Below are 10,444 nucleotides of genomic sequence, written 5' to 3'. Positions count from 1 at the left end.
GGGAGGGGGAGTGATGGTTGGAGGACCCACAAGTTGAAGATCGTCGAGAGCTTTTAGAACCTCCTGTTCCTGGCGCTGAATCTCAGCTTTGGTGTGGTGGTCGGGGGTTTGGCGACCGGTGGGGTTGTGTTTCTGCGGGGCTCGCTTAGCGAGGTATTCGGCTTCTTTGATGCCTTGCCGGCGGCGATTGAGGGCATCAAGAATGTACTTTTCACAGGCCACATGGCCGTTGGCTGAGGCCAAGCCTACGGGTACCATGCCATCCTCGTCCTCCATGTCCACTACATGAGTTTTCAGGAAGGCCTGTGAGAATAAGCTCTCATAATCCGCTTGTGTTCACAAGTGTGGCGAGCGTGATGCACACGGTGTACGCGATGCATGCCCAAATGAGCTGTTGTCTTACGTTGAGCGCCGTGCGCGGCCAGTTCTTGCAGAGCATCTAGATGGCCTTGTTCTGCAGCATCATGTACCGGCTGCAATCGGTGCCCAAGACACCAGGATGGGGGTTAGGTGGGGGTGACAGACAAACATCCGCCCATGTCCCTGGGTCGTCCTGTCGTGCGCGACAGGGATGGCCGAGACAAGACGGGCCAGCAAAAGAGAGTGACAGCAAGCCGGAGCAACACACCGTGGCTCCAATGGCATCACGTTCATTGCCCGAGGCGCGGCAGTGCGCGAGAAAAAAACTATGTGAGCCCCAGATAAACATATGAGCTGAAAGAGGCCGGCTACTGAGTAGCAAGCCGGGACAACGCGAGCGGGTGCTTTGTACCGCAGGATTGTGGCATGGCCCTTGACAGCCGCAAAATGAACGGGGGTGGCGCCATCACCATCGACGATACGCGATGGAGAGCGGGGGCAGGCCTTGCACAAGGCCATGACGCATTCAAGGCGCCCGGCCTGAGCAGCTGCGTGTAATGGGGTCATGCCATCGTGGGCAGCTTGCATGGGGTCGACACGACTTTGCTGAATAAGCCATTGTAAGCATTCAAGCTGGCCCTCTGTCCACAGGGAATGGGGACCGGGTGCCACGAAATATGAGGATTGCAAGACCAACAGTAGAATCGGGTTGCCAAGGCTTGGGGGATGATCTGCACTCGGCAGAAGCAAAGCACGTACCTTGGGCAGCATAGTAAAGGGGCGTTGTACCGTTGTCGTCAACGTCACTGGGGTTGGCGTTGGCCTATCGTTACAATTCAAGCATCGGGCCATGAGGACTTGCCAGGTACAAACGAACGGCATCGAGGCCAGAATCCCAACCTCCTCGCAGAGCCAACGCAGGGTTTGGAGGTGACCGCGGGTGGCAGCAAAATGGACGACTGAGCTTCCATCAGCAGCCGTATCGGTGACGCTAATGACGATGAGCAGATGCAGGGCCGGAGCGCATTGTGAGAATGGCAGGCAAGCACAGCCCAGCCGAGGAGCGCGGAGAGATTGGGCAAACGGCAGGCACGTACGCCAGGCCGTGTGTTTCTGAAACAAGCCATTTGAGACAGACAAGCTGGCCATTGAAGGCGGCATGATGGGCTGGCATGGCGCCCGACTTGTCGCTGTTGAAAGCGGGAAGGTGAATGGGGAGTGGGTCAGCGGGCGGACCCTACCAACAAGGGGCGAGGTGGGGTGTGGGGGAGGGACAGCTCTCGAACCTGGCTCGGAGATCTGCGCCGGTGCGGTCAACAAGCCAGAGGGCGCAGTTGAGGTGGCCCTTGCTCACCGCTGCGTGATGTGGGGTTACAAAGGGAGGAGGAGGGTCGTGGCAAGCAATGTTGATGAGCCAAAGTGCACGAAGGGGGCACAAAAGGCGCACATCTTGTGCCTCGTGCCATCAAGGTCGACGGGCGGTGGGGCAGGACTCGTACCAGCGTGAAGGGGGGTGGCTCCGCGCGCATCGCGGACGTCAGTGATGGGACTTTGGTGATGCAAAAGCTGAAGGCAGCGGAAATGGCCGAGGCCGGCAGCCTTGACGGCGGGGGTGTTGTGCTTTCGACAGGTGGCGCAGACGGTATCAGCCGAACCCTCCTCGACGGGTCCCTGGTTGACCTGTGGAGCTGCGTAAGCTCCAGTGTAGGCCCACGACATGGTGGCGTTGGCAAGCGGCGAGGGCGAGGGAGAGATAGAGAGATAGAGAGAGGGAGAGAGAGAAACCGGCAAAAGGGGTACACCAGGCCACCCGAACAGGTTCCGGGGGCACGGTCGGTGAGGAAGGGGTCGATAGACCCGAGGAAGGGACCTTTGAGCGAGTGGCCTTTCTCACTCAGTCCCAACCGAAGAAAAGAAGGGAAACGACCAGGCGATCCAAAGTGACCGAGGGCGACGCAGGGACCAAGGGCAACCAAAGGTGACCGAGGGAGCACGCTCTTCTGCCGCGGTCGTGACAAGGCTCCGCGATCCGTCCAGAGCCCCAACAAGAGAGAGAGAGAGAATGAGAAAGAGAAGAGAGAGAGAGAGAGAGAGAGAGAGAATGAGAGAAGAGAGAGAGAGAGAGAAGAGAGAGAGAGAGAGAGAGAATGAGAGAAGAGAGAGAGAGAAGAGAGAGAGAGAGAGAGAGAGAGAGAGAGAGAGAGAGAGAGAGAGAGAGAGAGAGAGAGAGAGAGAGAGAGAGAGAGAGAGAGAGAGAGAGAGAGAGAGAGAGAGAGAGAGAGAAAGAGAGAGAGAGAGAGAGAGAGAGAGAGAGAAAACAACTGTGTTAGCGTTCAAGGCTGACATGTGTGTGACCCAACAAAAGTGTAGTCCACACCTGTGGTGCAAACGCAATGGTAGAACAAGCTACTTGACTCACACACGTTCGTTTCACAGAAGTGGGTTGTCATGAGTGTTGTCAGATCAAATCTCAATGGGCCGGGAGAGAAAATTCAGAGATGCGACTGGTCATGCGATCACGAGGTTTGAGTGGGGCGTGTTTGTGTGCATTCATGCACGCCATCAACCTCCTTTCCATGACAAGGAAAAGCAAAACATGCTGGTCAAGGGCCCAGGCTCTGATACCCAGCTTGGTCCAAGTGTGGTGGAACTGGACCAGCAAGGCCTGCACGCCACCTCCTGGCAGCCACTGTTGCTGTTGCCATCAAATGCTCCTCCCATATGCTGGCTCGCCCCAAGGTTCAGGATGGTTTGCAGCCCTGCTGTTTCGTGCCAACGATTATGTTCGCAATCAAGCGGGGGCGTTGTTCTGCAGGTTGCTGCTTAGGGTCTGGTCTTGTGGTCACCCGCATCACCCGCCGCCTCAACCAACCGGCTTCAAATCAAGACATGCATTGTGCAAGCAATACAACCTCAATTGCATCACCATCATAAGCAAACAGTAAAAGGTGCGTAAAACGGCATTCACTGACGGGGCGGGACAGCTTGTTTCATGCACTCAGCCTTTTCCACCCATCCCCAACCCACCAGTGGGTCAAGGCTGGTGACTCCATGCCCCCAGACAAGCAAACGTACAGAAGACAGGTGGTTCAAACAAATTGTTGAACAAACACAGAACATTGCGCAAGGTGGACGGCAAACAAAAAGGCAGCAGAACAAAAGGAGCCAGTGAAAAAGGAAAAACAAAATGGGGTGGAGCGTAGTGGCGCCGGCACAACACGTGTCGATTTAAGCGTAAGCAGGCTTGCTGCTGTAGGCCGGAGGAGCCACGGGTTGTTGGTAAGGCTGCTGGTGGTAGGACACGGGGACGGGCTGCTGCTCGTGCACGACCTACACGAGTGGTCCGACATGGCACATGCGCAGCGCACGGTCAATCAAAGTGACATTGAACATGGGCATCCCGCCATCGAAAAGCAAAAGGCAAACAAGAACGCAACCCTGATGCGCTTCGGCGAGATGCGACGTACCGCCACGTAGCGAGGGCGCGAGGCAGCAAAGCAGGCCAGGCCGCAGCAGAAGCAAATCACAATGGGGGCGCTACAATGAACATATCCATACGCCCAGAGGGAACGAGCCAGACATCTTGTGAGCAACACCGTAATTCTGCTGCCAAAGTGACCAACAAGCAAAAAGGCGTGGATCACGCACCAGAAGACGAAGATGCAGCCAATGACGATGGCGGCAATAATGGCAGCACCGAGGCCATCAAGATCGTTGCAGCTACATCATCATGTTTGCGAGATCACAGGAAATAAGTCGGCGGGGGAGGAACTCTTCTCATTTGATGCAGTAGAGCAGCAGAGTGATAAAACAACTTGGTGGTAAATGCACTTACCCAGACTCGTACACATAGGTCGAGGTGATGGCTACGCAATGGCAAAGAGCCGAGGCAGTTAAAATGGAGAGCAAGGATGCGAGAGCAAGCCCAAATCGAACAAAAGGAGCGGGGAGAAAGAACAAGCAAACAAGCAAAAGGCCAGGGGAGCAATCCCATTGACTAACGATTGATATCATCATCGCTGTAGGAATAGATCTGAGAGCACAGACTGTCGGCAAACTTGTTGCAGGTTGACATGGTGCACTGGCTGTTGCAGGTGTAGTTGTCAAGCTAGCATCAAGAGTGACAGAGGGGTCCAGGTCAGGCCCAGAAGGCAATGGTCTGAGCATAAATTGCTGGGCGGGGCGGGGCGGGGCAGGGTGCGTACCGTGGCCCAACCGGTGTTGCAGTCGTAGTAATCGTTGGAGCGGCAGCACTCAAGGTAGCACGAGCAATGATGCTTGCCTATTGTCACAAGTTCCGGGCATCATCAATCAGAGCCCTCAGCGCGGATACCCTCGACTCGAACAAATCAAGGGCGCAGGAACGGAGAGCTCACCTTCGACGGCCACGGCGAGTGCCAGAAGCACAACCAAACCCACAAACTTCATCATCTTGCTCGGTGGTGAGGAGGGAGAAGGTGAGCCACCTGTTCCGATTCGAGCCTGCTAGATATCAAGCCGAGGCAGCAAGCCAAGGCATCAGGCGGGTGACATGTGCACGATCCGACGGTTTCAGGCCGTCACCCCAGCCCCTTGCAACAAACACACAAAACGTCCTCCTCCTCCCCCCCCATCGGCTTTGCGGTAGTAACCCAGCACGCTTTAGAAGAGGCCTGCCATAAACTCAGATTGCCAAGAGCCCCATCCTCACGGACCAAAGCCCGAAGAAGGAAGGAGGGAAGGAAGAAGGAAGGAGGGAAGGAAGAAGGAAGGAGGGAAGGAAGAAGGAAGGAGGGAAGGAAGAAGGAAGGAGGGCAGGCAGGAAGGCAAGAAGCGCTGATTTGGAAGGGCTCAGGGACGTGTGCGTCTGGCTCAGCAGAGCGGCTTACGACTTGCCGTCAATGAGAGAAATGCACATTTACATTCACACACACACACACACACACACACGTCAAAGGAGGAGTCTAAAAATAACGTTGTGATGTCACCCTTGCGGTTGATCGTGAGGTCAACGCCAAGCCGATTCAGCAGAAAAGCTTAAGCTTGGTCCTGGTTTTTCAAGTCAAAACGATAGGTCGGATCTGGGCAGGTACAAAGTGCCACACACATCACACTTCTTATAAATCTAGCACATGTAAGTCAGAGCAAATTGCAAGAAACAGTCGAAATCCTTCAAAATTGAATTTCTGACCCCTATTTTGAAAAGAAGCTGAGAGAAAGAAAAAAACAAAAAAAAAAAAAAAAACCCAACGATGAAATGACATTGTAACGATCCAACTCGGGGCTCGGTCATTGAAGCCATGGTGCTAGTCTACAGATGGCCCGCCAACAGTCAGCGGTGTCAAAGAGCGACACGGCACAAATGGGTCAAGTCTGGAGAACAAAAAAAAAGAACCAAACTATAATCAGGTGCTGTAGCACGCTTGTGTGCAAGAGACGTACCCATGGCGTGCCACGGTACTGGCGTTGACGGGGATGGTCATATCGATAGGCATGCCGTTGAGGCCAAGTGCCATTTGCAAACGATATCCATCAACGCCCAGGATAAACAGCGTTGGAATCTGTAAGCAAAGCCAACAGCAAGCGTCAGGCCGAGCCAGGCCGCAGGCCAGTGTGGCAGGGGGGAACGCCGCTGCAGACCTCGACAATGTAGTCCAGGCTCTCCACAATCATGTCAATCCAGTGCCCGTCATTGTGTGGATCGTTGTCATAGATGATGGCAGCGAGTGCACCAGCTTCCTGAACCCGAAACGCCTTTTCTGCAAAGCTACATGAGCTGTTGAGGGCAGCGGGCAGAGGAGCAGAGAGGCAAAGATGAATGCAGGACAGCATGTTGGCCCCATCACCCCGCGACGTCGTGAGCGCATGACCTCACGCGCAAGGCAGGCAGGGCCAAAGAATAGAGTGCGGCATGTAACATCATGTGAAAGCAGACCATACCCGCGCGCCACGAGAGCTGCCTGGCCCTCAAGGGCTGGGCCGTTGGTTAGGGGAGCGCATGCATTCATAGGGGCAGCTGAGTGGGGCAAGCACGGGGGCTGTGAGCACTGATATTTTGCGACAAGGCTATGAAGCACACGGCAGTGCTGATGGCGGTGGCCGCGCACTTGGAACGAGATCGACGTGATGGTAAATTTTGTCAAAGGGTCCACCAAAGTCTTTGGCGGGCAGGCCTTGGAATACATAGGCCACCTCCTCCGGCTGCGCAATAATAAGCAGATTCAGAGGGCACGGAGGAAAGATGCACAGCAGCACCAAGGCAGGGTGTAAGGGGGCCAGCTGAATCAGTAAGAATGACACGGGGCGGGGGAAGCAGGACGAGGAGCTTGGTGCGCGAAGGGAACTGACGTGGTGAATCTGAAAGTAGATAAAGCTTGAACCATGGGACGGCGTGAACATGGTTATCGCGAGCCATAAAAAGGCTGATAGAAAAGAGGGCGCGCCATGCCCGTGCCACAAGTTCATGGTCACGGGGAGGCGGGGGTAAAGAGCAGAGAAGCTATCAGCGATGCCCCGCAGGGCTCGGATCAGCGCTCAGCATGCGGCGAACCGACAGTGTGCGTGCTCAGTTGGCGAGTGTGCTCCCCCAACCACTCCAACAAGTCAAGAGTGGGGCAAAAAACAAAGTTGCCAATGCCGCCAAATTGATGCTGTTCCGGGCCAGAGGCGAAAGAGGACGCGAGTAGCGATGTATCGTCCACGAGCGAACGCAAGAGGATGGCTCAAGCTTAAAAAAAAAAAAAAAAAAAAAGGAACACAGCCTCATGCTCGCAGTAGCTTGATATCGGATGTCATCATGGCATCTTGTCAGCAAAAATAATAGTTGTCAGAGGACTTTACTTTACAACAACATTGACACATCCTTCAAAATCAAGTGTTTTTGTGTTCGAACGAAGAACGATCATCTTGCAGGAGATGTCGTGAGGTTGTCACTTAACATGTCAGAACATTTGGACAGATTGCAAAGTTACCCAGATGCTTGCGCATGCAAATGTCATGACTCACAATGGGCCTTGAGGGACCCCAAACTGATTTTTGTCTGTACCGCGTGCCAGACCATTCACGAAATTGTTGCTTGGAACGTCGTGCCGAGGAAGGGCCACAGCCGAAAAGTCGAGAACCTTGCCGATGCCGTTGCTCGCGGTGCGAGCGCAACGCAAGACATGCCGCACTCAGGTCTGGTACACTCCTATGAGTGCATATGTCACAGCTTTATTGGCCCAGGACAACCCCGTCACCTCCTGTCTCCGCTGACCTTGGAGCATGGTGGCATCCATCTATCCATCCATCCATCAGCCTTCCCATGCTGTGGCTGTCGTACGCAGGCCCATCGTGGTGTGGATTCGCAGCACACAAGGGTTGGGGGTGGGGGGCGGGGCGGGGTCTTTCTCTTCCTTTGAAACGAGAGGCCCATTCGGAGACCATCCCTCAACTCGGGATTTTCGGGCCCCAGTTCAGATGGAAGACCCACGTGCATGCCATTCGACTCGTGGCCCCCAACTGCCCGTGGCAAGCCGAGGTCGACGGGAAACATATGCCCAAGGCACGAAACAATGGTCAAGGATGGGACTTCCGTCGGGTAGCAGGAGAGACAATTCCAGCCACGTGCGGCGATGGGGCGGGCTGTTGAGGGTTGCCTGCTCGCTTGACGAGGATGGGGGCATAGCAAAATAGCCACAGGCTCTGAATACGGCATAGGTAGCGCCGGGTACGTTGAGTGGTTGCTTGACGAGCTGCTAGCCCAACGCGCGCATGCGTCGAGAGACACACGCAAACACAGCGGGAAGAGTGGGATTTGGGCCAGCGGGGGCTTGCTGGGCCAACGCAACGCGTCGACTCGCTCGCTCCCTTGGGGCGCCGTCGATCAGGGTGGTGGCGCTCGGGAGTCGGGGCCGGTGGGGCGGAGGGTACTCCTTCTTCGCCTGAACCATTGATAAGATTATCATGGCTGCACACGAAAATTTTTAAGCATGTCTTGTGGGGTTTGGCCGTCTTGTCACCCCCGACTCCTCTCGTGCTCGTGATTGTGATCACGCAGGTTGCCCCAAGGTAGTGTGGTACAGGGGGAAATGGTCAAGAGCTACAAGGCGTTTGCCGTCATCACGAGGCATGACGAAAGGATTTAAACTGCATAATGTAATGCAGCCATGGGCAAGAGCTGCGCTTGTCACCCGACAGCCCGGCAACGTCACACGAACAAGACGTACGACTCAACATGTCCCTTGGTCATCGTCTAGACCCATAACTGATTGTGTTTGATATGGGTCCGGCTATACTTCTTGGGACAAACCCTCATCCTTACCCCATCCCGTGTTTTGCAAAGGCTACATGCAAGCAATAACTCAAGAAGGAAGAAGAAGAAGAAACTAGAGAACCACGCGAAAAAATTTTTTTTGAAGAAAAACTGTTTGGTTAAGAGTTTTAAGGTTATGATGAGCGAGGGCTCGCTTCCGCTTCCGTCATCGGTGTCGCGTCGAGTCGCACACACACGCACACGCACCCACACATCATACCGTACTCGGAAACCCAGGATATGCTCCAGCCAGCCAGCCAGCCTCTTTGGTTGGTTGGTTGACATGTCGAGCATTTTTCTCTTCGCAGGCTGCCTGTCGGTCGCCTTTATTGCTCGTGCCGTACATCCTATTTATTATTTCCTTGTCTGTTTTGCATTAAGGTACTGTCAGATCGCTCCCTGCCCCTGACCTCGTGGTTCCGCAGTTTCGCAAAGTGGCACTGCCCTCGCGTTTTCCCACAGGCTACGAGCGTTTTCTCTCCTGCCGGCTGCCGTTGCGCCTTGAGCCCTTTTCGTGTTTTTGAGTGCCGAGTGGTCAAAGTGTAAACGACAACACATATCATCACATCCCGACCCACGCCTACGGCTTGCTTTTGGTCAGTTCTTGCACCGCATTCGATATCCCCATCCACCCCACGCACCCCCACCCGCTCCTCCCCGCTTCCCTGCTTTGGCAGCCGAACCCGTCTTCATAAACAGACGAACAGACAGACAAAAGAGAATGGGGAAGAGCAAGCCGACACAACACACACACACACACACAACACACACACACAGAGCCCACATTTAAGTTTTGCTGTTCTGTGTGTGAGGGGACATTGCATGTGATCTCTCGTTGTTGCAAACTTGTGAAGGTGCTTTGCTTCTTCTTCGTCTTCTTCTCTCCCTCTTGCATTTATAGTAACTAATCAGCGTTAACTTGTCTGTACTCTCTCCTCTCTCTTAAGGAATCTTCTTCTTCTTCTTCGCCTCTCTCTCTCTCTCTCTCTGTCTCTCTGTCTCTGTCTCTCTCTCTCTCTCTCTCTCAACGCGACAACTTGACGGTCATGCGTGCGCGCAGGTGATTAGCCCCGTGTGGGGGGGGAGGTGGTGTTGCAGAGCCAGCACCGATCTGGTCTGGTCTGGTCTGGTCTGGTCTTCTTAATAAGTATGGAAGAGGCGCCTGGTCCACCCGCTTCGGTGTTGTCGTCGGTGCCGTCGTCCACCACACCCTCGGCAACCAACACCAGCGCCTCTTCAAAGCCGCCCCAGCTGGATCACCACGACCCAACGGAGGACGATCAGGTGAGAGTGGGTTAGCGTCCCGATTGTGCCGCATACCAGAACAGCCCCCCCGCCTCCCTCGCCTTCGCTTCTCCACAATACCTTATCAGACCCACCATCTCTTCGTTTACTCGACGAGTCAGAAACCCGGCCGTTGAGGGGTGCTGTGGGTCATCCGGTCTCACTACCGCTGCCACTTTTTCCTCACCCCCCTTTTTTTTCGTTTTTCGTTGCTCGCGGGGTCTCTGGTGCGTGTGCAGGAGCGACATATCTGTGATGTTTGTGGTCGATCATATGCTCGGCGTAATCACTTGCTCCGGTACGAACCAAACCCCTGGGTGAACCCATATCTCAGTCGCGACCCATCCCTGATGTCTGGTTGGGCACGACCCTTTCTCAATTGCACGCTTCCGGCATCGCGGGTGCGTTGACTAGACATCAAAAGAGCCACCGTGGCCACTATCCCTTTTCCTGTAATCTCTGTGGCAAGCGGTTCTTCCGAACGGTGAGTTGTTGCCTGAAGACACACGCACGCGTGCAAAGACCCCC

The 10,444-nt window shown here is 54.8% G+C and overlaps 2 protein-coding genes across 2 annotated transcripts in view; one reads left to right on the top strand and one right to left on the bottom strand.

The window, feature by feature from the left end:
* Positions 1-6,171, bottom strand: part of MONBRDRAFT_36257 (uncharacterized protein) — a gene marked incomplete at both ends in the record, with an annotated part of 6,667 nt that extends 496 nt beyond the window's left edge. Inside the window, 10 exons of the mRNA XM_001743729.1 lie at positions 31-281; positions 1,120-1,183; positions 3,828-3,897; positions 4,009-4,080; positions 4,196-4,226; positions 4,363-4,468; positions 4,566-4,642; positions 4,737-4,795; positions 5,782-5,900; positions 5,980-6,171. Of these exons, the coding sequence (XP_001743781.1) occupies positions 31-281; positions 1,120-1,183; positions 3,828-3,897; positions 4,009-4,080; positions 4,196-4,226; positions 4,363-4,468; positions 4,566-4,642; positions 4,737-4,795; positions 5,782-5,900; positions 5,980-6,171 (1,041 nt within the window). The remainder of the gene's footprint in view (positions 1-30; positions 282-1,119; positions 1,184-3,827; positions 3,898-4,008; positions 4,081-4,195; positions 4,227-4,362; positions 4,469-4,565; positions 4,643-4,736; positions 4,796-5,781; positions 5,901-5,979) is intronic.
* Positions 6,172-6,783: 612 nt separating this feature from the next.
* The window catches only part of MONBRDRAFT_6519 (uncharacterized protein), a gene marked incomplete at both ends in the record, with an annotated part of 4,842 nt that continues 1,181 nt past the window's right edge, over positions 6,784-10,444 (top strand). The window contains 2 exons of the mRNA XM_001743975.1: positions 6,784-6,896; positions 9,781-9,916. Of these exons, the coding sequence (XP_001744027.1) occupies positions 6,784-6,896; positions 9,781-9,916 (249 nt within the window). The remainder of the gene's footprint in view (positions 6,897-9,780; positions 9,917-10,444) is intronic.

The sequence above is a fragment of the Monosiga brevicollis genome, genomic scaffold (genome assembly GCF_000002865.3).
Source record: "Monosiga brevicollis MX1 MONBRscaffold_4 genomic scaffold, whole genome shotgun sequence".
NCBI classification, from domain to species: Eukaryota; class Choanoflagellata; order Craspedida; family Salpingoecidae; genus Monosiga; species Monosiga brevicollis.
Note: the sequence above shows the minus strand (reverse complement) of the source record. Positions and strands in the feature narration are given on the sequence as shown.